The sequence below is a fragment of the Aquarana catesbeiana genome, linkage group LG02, assembly GCF_042186555.1.
Source record: "Aquarana catesbeiana isolate 2022-GZ linkage group LG02, ASM4218655v1, whole genome shotgun sequence".
Taxonomy (NCBI): Eukaryota; Metazoa; Chordata; class Amphibia; order Anura; family Ranidae; genus Aquarana; species Aquarana catesbeiana.
The window spans coordinates 363,448,029-363,462,830 of NC_133325.1; the positions used below are offsets into that span (position 1 = coordinate 363,448,029).

General features: G+C 42.8%; 1 protein-coding gene across 1 annotated transcript in view; it reads left to right on the top strand.

The window, feature by feature from the left end:
* The first annotated feature begins 315 nt into the window (after positions 1 to 315).
* LOC141128042 (uncharacterized) overlaps positions 316 to 14,802 on the top strand; it is a 728,240-nt gene continuing 713,753 nt past the window's right edge. Inside the window, 2 exon segments of the mRNA XM_073615085.1 lie at positions 316 to 413; positions 7,783 to 7,955. Coding sequence (XP_073471186.1) covers positions 316 to 413; positions 7,783 to 7,955 — 271 coding nt within the window.

Here is a 14,802-nt window from a genome sequence, read left to right on the forward strand (position 1 = left end):
AGGCCCATTGTGCTGGTACCTGTAGTTACACAATACTTGTTGCTTTCTCATGTTTTGTCTCCAGTGACAGTATTAGCGGTTCCCCCATTTTAATCACTGGTAAAACACTGGTTGAATTGAAGGATCCACTGATACTGCCACTTTGGATGTGGTGCAAGCTGTTCAGTGATCAGGGACATACCGTATAACATAATTTTCTTTAATTCATCTTTAATAAATCAGCACTGTCCTCTTGCTACCTGTTTATGTAGGTAACTGCCATAGGTATGATTTACTACATTCTTTGTTTCTCTTTTCTTTGCAGCTGCTTTAAAAATGGACGAGTTACTTCATTGGCTTGAGGTCAGGATTATATCATCCTTGAGACCAAGAACAGAAGAAATTAAAAATCTGCTTTTGGATCACACTTACAGGTAGTAAAAAACATTTTTGTTTATACAAGGTTGAAAGTCACTTAGCTAAAGTAAAATTCTCTTGCAAAGTGAAAAGCCTGTTTAATAAACCAACTCCATTGTCTCAAATGCCAATCGTCACTCAACGGTGGTGGTATAACTTCTGAATTTGATTATTTCATACTCAAAATCTTGGTTTAGGATAGACATGGTGTATTCTGGACTCTGGATTTACTAGTGTGTGTGGATTTTTCGAAGTTCCTTTCTGATTTCAGGGTTGTTTGCCCAGTTATACAGCATAGTGTCCATGGTCAGAAGGAAGATGTGCATTACATATTCTCTATAGATGAGAACTGGGCAAAAAGCCAATTGCACTACTGAAATGCATGCATACCTCCCAACATTTTGAGATGGGAATGAGGGACACCTACTAGCAAACGTATGTAGGCATAGGACACGCCCCCTGCCACACCCCCTTAAAGGAAAATTAATCAACAAAAAAGGTTAATTAAATCCACAAGGGCTTTTTTTTACCACTACTATTCCTTTCTATTGGCTCTTAAAATTTACAAATGCAGCAATTTAGAATTTGGATTAAAGTTTTAGCACTGGAAAACACTTTTTGAAAGATAAAAAGTGCATTTTATGTACAACTATATAGATCAGACCAAGATTAGTGACAAATGAGGAGGAATGAGGGACAGAGGTACATTGCTCCAAATCAGGGACAGTCCCTCGAAATCAGGGACAGTTGGGAGTTATGTGCATGCATGGTTGATGTTTTAGCTGCCAATGTATTTAGAATTTTGTACAGTCAGACTAACGATTCATGCATTTTCCACACCACATAGATAAGTAGTGTAATGTTTGGGGGACCAGCTAGATCGCAGGACACAGGCTTTTCACTCAAAAAGGAGATTTATTGAACTTAAATAGCTTTACAGCAGCAAAAACAAAAGAAAAAGGTTTTAGTCTCACCGACTTGCAAAGTCCAGAACTGCTATCGCAGTTAAACAGTCCTTAATTTCTGTTGCAGGTAGCTTCCCCTGGCAGGAGACTTCCAGGCAGGACACTGCTATTCACTTTTGTTGCTGCACAACAAACACCATCCACCATCCACATTCTCCTTTACACTCCTCCACACCCTCTCCAACTTCCTGTCTTGTTTTAAACCCACTTCCTCTGACAGGTGAGTTAACCCTTTTTGTTCCCTTAAAGGGACCACAGTCCAAACAGAGGGGAAACATAGCGTCCTTCCAGGACCCAGCCACGGCGTCCTGTACATATCCCCCCCCTGTGCCCCAACGCCATGGAGGTGGAGGCAACAGTGGAGCTCAAACAATGGACTCGGGAGAGGGCATCTGCATTTTGATGCAGTCTCCCGGGCCTATGCTCCACTACAAATTTAAATTCCTGGAGTGCCAGGAACCACCGAGTAACCCTGGCATTATTCCCTTTACCCTGTCTCAACCATGTTAAAGGGGCATGGTCAGAAATCAGCCTAAACTTCCTCCCCAAAAGGTAATATCTGAGGGATTCCAGAGCCCACTTAATGGCCAGACACTCTCGTTCAATTATAGCGTAGTTTTTTTCCGCTGGTGTTAACTTCCTACTGAGGAAGACTACCGGGTGCTCCTCTCCATTAATAACCTGTGACAACACCGCTCCCAATCCTACATCAGAAGCATCAGTTTGGACAACAAACTCTTTTGAAAAATTGGGTGCTACCAGGACAGGGTGTTGGCACAGTGCCGACTTGAGCTCCAAAAAGGCCTTCTCAGCGTCTGCATTCCACTCCACCATGACCGATTTCCGACCCTTAGTCAGATCGGTCAATGGAGCCGCCAACGTGGCAAAGTTGGGTACAAACCTCCTGTAGTATCCCACCATGCCCAAGAATGCACGTACCTGCTTTTTTGTGAGGGGACGGGGCCAACTCTGTATAGCCTCTACCTTGCTGACCTGAGGTTTCACCACCCCTCTACCCACGATATAGCCCAGGTATTTCACCTCCTCCATTCCCAAAGCACATTTTTCAGGGTTTATTGTAAACCCCTCCTTCCAAAGAGAGTCCAGCACTGCCTGGACTTTGGGCAAGTGTGATTCCCAGTCTCTGCTAAAAATGACTATGTCGTCCAAGTACACTGAGGCATATTTCTGGTGAGGTCGTAAAATCCTATCCATTGCTCGCTGGAATGTGGCTGGAGCAGTTTGCAATCCAAAAGGCATCCTTTTGTACTGAAAACTCCCCTCTGGGGTAGAAAAAGCAGTTTTCTCTCTAGCAGCCTTAGTCAACGGGATTTGCCAATATCCCTTGGTAAGGTCTAATGTAGTGATATACCTGGCTGGACCTAGTCTCTCAATAAGCTCATCTACCCGGGGCATGGGGTAGGCATCAAACCGTGAAACTTCATTAAGTTTCCGAAAATCATTGCAGAATCGCAGAGTCCCGTTGGGCTTCGGTACCAACACAATCGGGCTCGACCACTCACTCTGCGATTCCTCAATAATCTCCAGGTCTAACATCTTCTTCACTTCCTCTGAAACAGCCTTCCTTTGGGCCTCTGGGATGCGGTAGGGCCGGACAAAAACTTTGACTCCTGGTTCCGTGATGATATCATGCTCTATGGTACTCGTGAGCCCTGGCAAGTCTGAAAATTTTTCTTTATTTCTCTGCAAGAACTCCTTTGCCTGCTGGCTTTGGGTTTTAGACAGGGTATTTGCTACTTGGACACTCTCCACCCCAACCCGAGGCTCCAATCTTGCACTAGCCAGGGAGGTCACTGGTTCCCTCTCTGTCCAGGGCTTTAACAAGTTTACATGATATATTTGATAGGGTTTCCTCTTACCCGGTTGGTGGATTTTATAATTCACCTCTCCCACTTTTTCTACAACTTCAAAGGGGCCTTGCCACCTGGCTAAGAATTTACTTTCCACAGTGGGAATCAACACCGCTACTCGATCCCCCACTTGGAAATTCCTTATTTTAGCAGCCCTATTATAGACTCGTCGTTGAGCCTCCTGAGCTTTTTGTAAATGTTCCTTGACTAGTGGCAACACAGTTCGGATCCTCTCCTGCATTTGGGAAACATATTCAAGAACACTCTTATGCTGACTAGGTTCACTTTCCCATTCCTCCTTAACAAAATCCAGTAGTCCGCGAGGTCTCCGCCCATATACCAACTCGAAGGGCGAAAACCCAGTGGAGGCCTGGGGCACTTCCCGGATAGCAAACAGGAGAGCTGGTAACAGACAGTCCCAGTCTTTCCCATCCCTTTGTACAACTCTCTTAAGCATAGATTTAAGGGTCTTATTAAAGCGTTCCACTAACCCATCCGTTTGGGGATGGTAGACCGATGTGCGCAGCTGTTTAATCCGGAAGAGCTTACACACGTCGGCCATAACTCTCGACATAAACGGGGTGCCCTGGTCCGTTAGTATTTCCTTGGGAAAACCAGTCCGTGTAAACAACTGGAATAATTCCCGGGCAATAGCCTTAGAGGAGGTATTTCGCAGGGGTAGCGCCTCAGGATATCGGGTGGCATAGTCGAGAATCACCAGTATGTAGGAGTGACCTCGAGCCGACTTCACCAAGGGACCTACTATATCCATGGCTATCCTTTCAAATGGGACCTCAATTATGGGCAGAGGGACCAAAGGATTCCGGAAGTGGGTCACCGGAGCGGTCAACTGACAGGTGGGACAAGAGGTACAGTATCTCCTTACCTCTGCTTTCAGACCTGGCCAGTAAAACCGGTCGGTGATCCGTGCCTCTGTCTTTTCAACTCCCAGGTGTCCCCCTAAAACATCATCATGGGCCAGGTCCAGGACCTTGCGTCTATACTGTTGGGGTACCAATAATTGCTCTACCACATTTTCTCTCACTTTGGTAACCCGATAAAGCAATTCATTACATATTGCAAAGTGTGGCCACCGCTCATTCGCACCTGGCTCTTGGGGAACCCCATTTAATACTACCACCTGTTCCCGTGCATGGGCCAAAGTGGGGTCCTGCATCTGGGCAGTACCAAATGCCCCCTGCGGAACACCCAAATCCGGCAGGGCAGGGGTAACGGCCACTTCCTCATCCTCTTCCCCCAGCATTACCTGAAGTGGGAAAGGTTCCCCCCCCTCTTCAGTGTTCAGGTAGGTCTGTGAACCACACATTTTGACACCCTTAATAACATCAGCACTACTTTCATCACCATTAACCAAATCATTAACATTTTCAAGAACATTCGGCATTTCAGGGTTATTTCTCTCAACCGCAGGAACAGAGGGACTAGTTTCTCCCCAGTCTCTGGACCGTTCAGGTAGTTCTCCTTGTCCCCACAGTTTTGCAAATAACGGACAGTCTCGTCCTATGATAACATCATGTACCAAGTTTTTTACCACCCCCACCTCTTGAGTACCAGTGCCACATGCTGCGGAGATGGTCACCGAGATGAGAGGGTACTCTCTAGTGTCCCCGTGAATGCACACCACCCGTAAAGTTTTTCTTACCGGACCGATCTTCCCAATTACTCTAGGATGGATCAGAGTTACCATGCTTCCGGAGTCCAGCAAAGCCCGGGCAGGGAGGTGGTTCACTTGGACTTCACACTCGAATTTCTCTTCTCCAAGATCGATATGTGTTGTACATGCTTTATGGGCATAAAAAGACCCCCTCCGAAGAACCCCGCATTCCATGGGCTCCTCTTGCAGTGGGCAGTGGGCCCGGGTATGGCCCCAGGAATGACATCGCCAACATTGTACATCCCCTCCTCTCCGAACAGGAACAGGTCGCTGAGAAGGTATCGGGAGTGACTCTTGACCTTCTGGGGTGTTGGTTCCAGGGCTCCGGGGAACGTCCTTTCGAAGGGCAGCAGTCGAACGAATAGGCCGTGGCAGACTGGGTCCTTGGCGCTTGGTAGGGCCAAGCAGATCCTCCACCACTGTGTATCGTTCTACCATCTCGACAAGGAGGTTCACTGTTTTGGGGTCTCCATGGCTGACCCACCGTTGAAGGTCGTCTGGCAGTGACCTTAGGTATCGGTCCAGCACGACCCGCTCCACGATTTGGAGGCCAGACAACATTTCGGGCTGCAGCCATTTTTTTACCAGTTGCACCAGGTCATGCATTTGAGACCGTGGTGGACGATCTGGACGATACTTCCATTGGTGCACTCGTTGGGCCCGAACAGCTGTAGTTACCCCCAAACGAGCCAATATTTCTGCCTTTAATTTTTGATAGTCTTTAGCGTGATCTGGTGGCAGGTCGAAGTAGGCTTTTTGCGGATCTCCGGTTAGGAAAGGAGCAATTAGGCCGGCCCACTGGTCCTGGGGCCACCCTTCTCTCTCTGCCGTCCTCTCAAATGTAGCAAGAAATGCCTCTACATCATCACTCAGGGACAATTTCTGCAAAAAATGGCTTGCCCTCACGGTCACCTGGTTGCCAGGGGCAACAGCCGCTTGCTCACGGCCCTGAGAAAGCTGCTGCACTACTTCTTTTAAGGCAGTCACTTGAGCCTGCATAACCTCTTGCTGGGTCGCTTGCTGGGCTGCCAACTGGGCCACCAACAGGCGAGTGTTTTCTTGCTGTTCCTCATGGCGAGTCTGCGCTTGTATATTAGCCAAGGACAGCTGTTTAATTAGCTCCTCCATTGCTTCAGCTTTCAGGGTTTGTGCGGCTTTAACCCAGGACATAAATCCACTGTACTGTCCCTTTAAATGTCAGTTTTAAGTCCAATACACAAAAAAAAAAAAAAAAAAAAAAACAGCAAGAAAAATGCCTGTTACTCTGTCCTGCCCGCATTCTCCACCACTTGTAATGTTTGGGGGACCAGCTAGATCGCAGGACACAGGCTTTTCACTCAAAAAGGAGATTTATTGAACTTAAATAGCTTTACAGCAGCAAAAACAAAAGAAAAAGGTTTTAGTCTCACCGACTTGCAAAGTCCAGAACTGCTATCGCAGTTAAACAGTCCTTAATTTCTGTTGCAGGTAGCTTCCCCTGGCAGGAGACTTCCAGGCAGGACACTGCTATTCACTTTTGTTGCTGCACAACAAACACCATCCACCATCCACATTCTCCTTTACACTCCTCCACACCCTCTCCAACTTCCTGTCTTGTTTTAAACCCACTTCCTCTGACAGGTGAGTTAACCCTTTTTGTTCCCTTAAAGGGACCACAGTCCAAACAGAGGGGAAACATAGCGTCCTTCCAGGACCCAGCCACGGCGTCCTGTACAGTAGGTAATGCGTCTTTGCTGGTTCAGCTTTACAGCTTCATATGTCACCTCTCTGTCTCCGGTTGGCTGACTGGAAAATGAAGCTTTATCAGCACCTGTCTAATTAGAAATGAGATGACCCATGAAAGTGAAAAACTAATCCAGAATTTTCTTGGATGTGTCATATGGCAGAAGTCCATAAGTTACAAGACTGGTTGACCAGAATTAAAAATCCTTTGGCAATGTCTATTGTGCAATGGCATTTAGCTGTTTGCCTGGAGTTCTACTTTAAATTGTCCTATATTATTCTCCCTGACAGCCACCTACTCTGTCAGATCAGAAATCATATTTTCATGGTATTCACAGAAAACACTTGTGGAATTCTACAATTATGTTATCCTCTGTAGCACTGTGGGGTTGATTTACTAAAACTGGAGAGTGCAAAATCTGGTGTAGCTGTGAATGGTAGCCAATCAGGTTCTAACTTCAGCTTGTTCAATTAAGTTTTCTTAAAAAAATGGAAGCTGATTGGTTGCTATGCAGAACTGCTCCAGATTTTGCACTCTTCAGTTTTAGTAAATCAGCCCCAGTGTGTACCTTGCAAATGTTACTTTGAGACACATTAATGTATCCGGGAGAGTATTGTACGGAGCAAAACACTAGCTGAAAAGTGTAGAAACCATAGCAGACATTTGAACTACATCTTGTACCGATCTGACTTCAGTAAAGTGACCTTTGATTGGCTGACGCATGTATACTTTTCTTAGGATATTGTATTGTTGTACTGCCTAAGGTCATTTCTATGCTGAAAGTGCAGTATCCCAATATGAATAAATCTTTCTTGACCATACTGATATCTGGTTGCAATGGATGACTTTATTTTGCATTTTAGCTTTGTTTCCCATACCACCTTAAAGCGGGGTTCCACTCAAATTTTTCACTTTATCTTACCTCCTTCAGTTAATTGCATAGATGTTCAAATGCCGCACGAAATTTTTTTTTATCGCTGTAATTACCTTTATATTGTACTATATTGTGGCACTTCCTGTCTCTCCTCCCGCTTTAAGACTGAATGAGTGTGGACAACACAGCAAAATGAACTGTTCCCCCCAGAAGAACTAAATGGCCTTTCTAACCGAACAAGCTCCTCAACTAAATTTCTCCCAATTGTTTTTCTTTAGATCCTGCCTCCTTGAATTTCTAAAGAATGAAGATGTACACACTTTATATGTTTACTTTAAGCTAGACAAGGCATCTTTAGCAGCCATGCTGTCACCGCCAGCTGTCTTACAGAATAAATGTGTATGCTTTTTAAAACTGGGGACTGCAATCAAACTAACAGCAGAAAGTATAGGTAAAACTCTTTATTGTGTTTATAATGCTAATCATGCTGACTTTGACAGCAAATTATGGGAAAATGCTGGGGCTTACTGGAGTGCTGAGATATTTCAGGGTTTGAACTGTCACCTGAGAAAGGAGGTTGTTGCCTGAATTTTGGTGTAGTGTGATATAACCATATACTGGCACTTTAATTACAGGTATGTGCCTGCACTAAAATGAGCTCAACAATCCTGTTTTTATTTATGTGGCTTGTATTTAGGAAATGACGAGCAGCTACTACCAGTTTGATTTATGCATTGGGGTTCATTTACTTAAACTGGAGAGTGCAAAATCTGGTGCAGCTCTTCATAGAAACCAATCAGCTTCCAGGTTTTATTGTCAAAGCTTCATTTAAAAAGTTGAAGTTAGAAGATGATTGGCTACCATGCACAGCTGCACCAGATTTTGCACGCTCCAGTTTTAGTAAATCAACCCCATTGTATTCAGCTTGTTGCAGATTATATTTATCTTGACTTTGATAGGAGCCAATATTTAGGAATGTAAAGGTGGACAAAGATTGTAGAAACTCATTGCCAGACATGATTTTAACACTTGTAAAGTAGGCTGTTGACTGGACTAGAAAAATGGCAACAAATATCCTTTGTGTTCCCATCTAGGGGTACTTGTGGCGTTGGGATTATTTAACTAATTCAAATTTTAGTCGTCCATTTCCCCATAAAAAAAAATATGGGTGGCATAAAGTTCACTGCAGGGCTGCTATTAGAAATCGTGGGGCCCCATACAGCCTATCTGAAAAGGTCCTGGCCCTGAGCCTGCCCCCCAACCTGCAGGAAGCCAGCAGATAAAAAGAAGGTGGTGTGCATAGTGACCTGACCTGAAGAAACGTGTGGAGCTGTGATGCAACTACGTGCAATGCACATGGCAGCAGTTTAGTGGTGTGGGTTTTTAGGGGCTAAACAGGTGGTGAGGAGGCAACATAATGCTTCCTTACCACCTGTCAAACACCACTTAAAAGTGATCCACTACAGATTACTTTTCAGAGGGCAGTAAAGATGCAAGGTTGAGCTGTGTTTTTACAGCCACCCAACCATTTCCCTTAAAGCGGTTGTTATCCCAACACTTCATATTCCTGATATGTACCTGCTGTACCATGTACTTGTATGAGAAAGTATCCTGTTCTCTTTGGATTGCTTCCTTTATGTGAAATCCTTGGTGTTCCTGCTTTCTTGCTTTTCTATTAAAAGCTGACCACACTAAACAGGAGAACACATCGTGGTCAGTTCACTAGCTATGCTGGGAACTCATTGTACTCTCCTCCAATGATTAGACTTGATCTGACATGCCCCCCGCTGCGCAACCATTCACTGGCAAGCTCAGTGTGCTGCTGCTTCTCTTCCCCCAGCTCTTATGCAGCTGAGAACAGTGAGAATGTAATTATTTATAAAAAAGGGGAAAAAAGGTATTTATCATGTTTTTTATATCTATACAAAAATGTTTTGTCTTTCGTTTCCACTTTAAATTGAATGGGTTGTTTTACAAGGTCATCGTTTACAATCACTTTAAGCTGTAAAGACAGTAGAGGGGGGTGTACACATGCTGCAGCAAGATTTTGCTGCACAAATTGTGCCTGCTGTTGGGTTTGCTGGGCAGTAATGCTCACTGAACGCAGCTCATTCAACTCAATGGGAGCTTCCTGCAACTGTGTGCAATGCACACAGTTGCGGGATGCTGGTCTGGGGCATAAGGGGTTTAAACAGGTGGTAAGGAGGTGATATAACACCTCCTCACTGCCTGTCAAATGTACTCTAAAAAAGGACCCAATCTGGCACCTCATGTGTAAATGAGAAATAAACAAAAAAGATTGCGTTCAATAAAGGTGAATGCACCAAATTCTATAAATCAAACTTAACAACCAAGAGTATATACACTAACAAAAATGTACATGTGATAGTAATATAAGTATTGATATAAAAGTAAAAGTCTCTGAAAGGTAAAGAAAATAGTGTAATACAATTCTGCAATGAGAAAGTTTCAGCAGGATGGAAATTTTTCAGGGCTTTCACCACCACTAAGGGAAAATGGAAGTCTCCATGTGGCAATCACTCAAAGAAGTGGGGACTCTTACCAGAAGGAGTGGACCTCCTGTAGTAGCAAGGTCTCTCACGCCTGCAGATACAGCCCTCTACAGGGTCTAAGGATGGATCCTAGATCCAGAATACACTGGCAATCTGAGGCTGTCCTTCCCAATGTACAGCTGCCGTCCAGCTCCCTTCCTCGAGATCCCGATTCTCCAAGATGGTGCACAGCGCATAAAGGAATAAAGGTTCCGATAGTGCGTTATCTTTAAAACTTCGTTTATTTCTTAAAATTAAAAGTTGGATGTACAAACATTATAATAAACGCTTGCCAGTGTCTTGCCGAGAAAGTTCCCCCGGCGGATAAGGACCCCCCTGTACTGCGCAGGCGCAGCGCTTGCGCAGTATGAACGACTAGGAGCCGCTGAAAATAGCCGAAGATCAAAAACTTCAATCAGCTGTACACGGCGCCTGCGCCTTTGGTCCAGGTTGAAGCCCCACCATCCAAGTGTACCTAGAGGGAGAATAAAAAAGTGCCGAGCGAAGCGAGGCCGTGCCCGAAGCGTGGCGAGCGAAGCGAGCCCACGAGGGGCCCTCTTACCAGCGCCGTGTACAGCTGATTTCTATTGTATTCGGCTTTGGCTATTTCCGCCGGCTCCTACTGTGCAAGCGCTGTGCCTGCACAGTAGAGGGGGGTCCTTATCCGCCGGGGGGAACTTTCTCGGCAGAACCCTGGCAAACAAATTCGAACACCCGCACTTCCGGGGTCATCACCTTTTATAACACAAAAAGAGAGCCAAGCCCCACTTTCACCTAGTGGCCATCTTGCAACCAATATACATTAAAAAAGGACTCTTTGTATACAAAGAACCAAACCTCAATGTGACTTCCGGATATGGAAAATAGTCTTACTATTTTACCAAAAAAGTGGATCTAGTCCATGAATTATAAAAATACATAAAAAATATACGAAAAAAAAAAAAAAAAAAAAATATATATATATATATATATATAACACAATTCAACTCAAAAAGTATTATTATCCAGTCATCACTTTGAAATGAGGACCTCTAGTGGACATAAAGGAAACAGTTGGTCTTTACTCGAAGAATACAAATATATGCATATACAAAAAACATTAAATATATATATACAAATAGAAAATGCTAAAAATATATTAAGCATTATCAGTGAAGGCATTAATTTCAACATTTGCATTGACAATGTCTTCCAATTGTTTTTTATATGCAAAATGTGGATCCGATTGGAGGGGTATCTAGGGGTATCGGTGTCATGCCTGTGGCATACTAAATAAAAAAGAAAAAGTTAGTATAGCCTTAGTACCTACATCTTCATGTATTACAATCATATATTACCTGCCTAAAATACACAAAGACCCTGTCCATCCTCCCGGTCGTTCCATTATTAGTAGGATATATTCCATCAATTCACGTGCAGGAAAGTATATCAACGGTTTTCTCCAGCCCCTTGTTAAATTGTTACCAGCATATATTAAAGACAGTAAACATATCATTAATACAGTTGTGCTCATAAGTTTACATACCCTGGCAGAATTTATGATTTCTTGGCCATTTTTCATAAAATATTAATGATTACACAATAACTTTTCTTTCACTCATGGTTAGTGTTTGGCTGAAGCCATTTATTATCAATCAACTGTGTTTACTCTTTTTAAATCATAATGACAACAGAAAGTACCCAAATGACCCTGATCAAACGTTTACATACCCCAGTTCTTAATTCTGTGTATTGCCCCCTTTAACATCAATGACAGCTTGAAGTCTTTTGTGGTATTTGTGGATGAGGCTCTTTATCTTCTCAGATGGTAAAGCTGCTCATTCCTCTTGACAAAAAAGCCTCCAGTTCCTGTAAATTCTTGGGCTGTCTTGAGTGAACTGCACGTTTGAGATCTCCCCAGAGTGGCTCAATTATATTGAAGTCAGGAGACTGAAATGGCCACTCCAGAACCTTCACTTTATTCTGCTGTACCCAATGACAGGTCGACTTCACCTTGTGTTTTGGATCATTGTCATGTAGGAAATGTCCAAGTACGTCCCATGCGCAACTTCCTTGCTGATGAATGCAAATGTTCCTCCAGTATTTTTTAATAACGTACTGCATTTATCTTGCCATCAATTTTGACCAAATTTCCTGTGCCTTTGTAGCTCACACTCCCCAAAACATCAGCAATCCACCTCAGTGTTTCACAGTAGGAATGGTGTACCTTTCATCATAGGCCTTGTTGACTTCTCTCCAAATGTAGCCTTTATGGTTGTGGCCAAAAAGCTCAATTTTGGTCTCATCACTCCAAATGACTTTGTGCCAGAATGTTTGAGGCTTGTCTGTGTGCTGTTTGGCATATTGTAAGCGGGATACTTTGTGGCATTTGTGTAGTAATGGCTTTCCTCAAGTGCCTCCTTATTGTGCATCTTGAAACAGCCACACCACATGTTTTCAGAGAGTCCTGTATTTCATCTGAAGTTATCTGTGGGCTTTTCTTTGCATCCCGAAGAATTTTCCTGGCAGTTGTGACTGAAATTTTAGTTGGTCTACCTGACCATGGTTTGGTTTCAACAGAACCCCTCATTTTCCACTTCTTGATTCTTTTGCTTTCCCCATGACTCAGAATGCAGAAACGTTGGATGAAAGATGCAAGGGTCTGTCAGGAGTCCAGAAACCCATTGACCTATTATACACACTAATTACAAGCAAACAGATCACAGGTGAGGGTGGTTACATTTAATAGCCATTCAAACCACTTTGTGTCAACTTGTGTGTATGTTATTAGGCCAAAATCACCTGGGTATGTAAACTTCTGATCAGGGTCATTTGGGTAATTTCTGTTGTCATTATCATATTCTCTGAAAAATGACCAAGAAAGCATAAATTCTGCCAGGGTATGTAAACTTATGAGCACAACTGTATATTGAATAATTATAAATATAGAGAGAGTTATTGGTTAGTCAATGCAGACATTACATCATAATACACAATAATCCCTCATCAATGGAGAATTTCATTTTTCTCAATAAAAATTCTGCTCTACCTGCTAAACAGAGGGGGGTTTATCATAGAGCTGTTAGAGTTTGCTACCACGCACAACTTTTTCTGGTTCAGTGACAAGTATTAACTTCCGAATAGGGGCATGGCTATGGGGGCAAAATTTGCCCCCAGCCTGGCCAATCTATTCATTGGTAATCCATTTGGAGGAGGACGTCGCCTATGCCAACCGCAGACCTCAGTTTTGTCCGCTAGGTATATCGACCATGTCCTCCTCCTATGGAATGGCACGAGGGAGTCTTTGCATACTTTTATGGAGCATTTGAACGATAATGATAGGGGTATAGAATTTAAATATGAAGCAGATCAAATCAATACACCATCAATTTTTTGGACCTGAAAATACAAGTTGAGGGGGGTCAGTTCCTCAAATCTACTTATTTTAAACCCACAGATAGGAATGCCTTTTTCCCGTGATAGTTGTCATCATCACTTATGACTAGATTCAGTTCCAAAAAGTCAATATATGTGCCTTAGGCGCAATTGCACCAAAATAGAGGACTTTAAGGTGCAAGCTAAAATCTTAACTAATAGGTTTATAGAGAAAGGCTATTCAGCTCAAGTCTTTGAACAAAGATTAACTTAAGTCGAGGAATTGAATAGGGATCAACTTTTGGTTGAGAAACCTAAAGTGACCAGTGAACAAAACAATTATTTGTGGCCTTTTGTCACTGTATTTTCCCATTAACATTTTTTGATTAAAAAACTTGTACGTAAACACTGGCATATATTAAAAAATGATCATATACTTGGCCCTATTCTCCCTCACAAGCCATGGGTGGTATTTAGAGGATAGCCCCTGGTGTTTGTGATCCCCCTAATAATAACAAATTAAAGTTCTTCCAGAATTTGATTGGATACCATAAGTGTAAAAGATGTACTGTATGGTCCATTAATTATATTAGAGATAGGAAAACCACTAAATTTATTTCCACTAGCACTTCCCAAGAATTTCAAATAAAGCCCTTCATCACATGTTCGACTACCCATGTAGTTTATCTTTTGACCTGTCCCTGCGGATTACAATATGTACAACGTATGATACGACGTACTATATGACCTCTCCAAGTAAGACTCAACAAGCACATTGGGAATATTAGGAGAGGGTTTAAAGGTCATCCAGTTTCTAGGCATTACCTTGAGGTTCATAACCAAAATCCTAGAGGTACCTCCTTTATAGGTATTGATAAGTTTAGATCACATTGGAGAGGAGGACCCAAGAGATGTGCTATTTCCAAACTCGAAATGAGTTGCATATATAGGGTTAAATGTCTCAGACCTCTAGGATTCAATGTAGATGTGGAAATTAATGTCTTCATTGATAATGCGTAATATATTTTTACCATTTTTTATTTGTATATATAGATTTAATGTATTTTGTATATGCATATATTTGTATTCTTTGAGTAAAGACCGACTGTTTCCTTTATGTCCACTAGAGGTCCTCATTTCAAAGTGACGACTGCATAATAATACCTTTTGAATTGAATTGCAGTATATATATATGTATTTCAAAATGGGTTTACATATGATGCTATTTTTATTCATATATTTTTTATGTATTTTTATATTTCATGGACTAGATCCACTTTTGGGTAAAATAGCAAGACGAGTTTCCATATCCTGAAGTTACATTGAGGTTTGGTTCTTTCTATACAAAGAGTGCTATTTTAATATATATTGGCCGCAAGATGACCGCTAGGT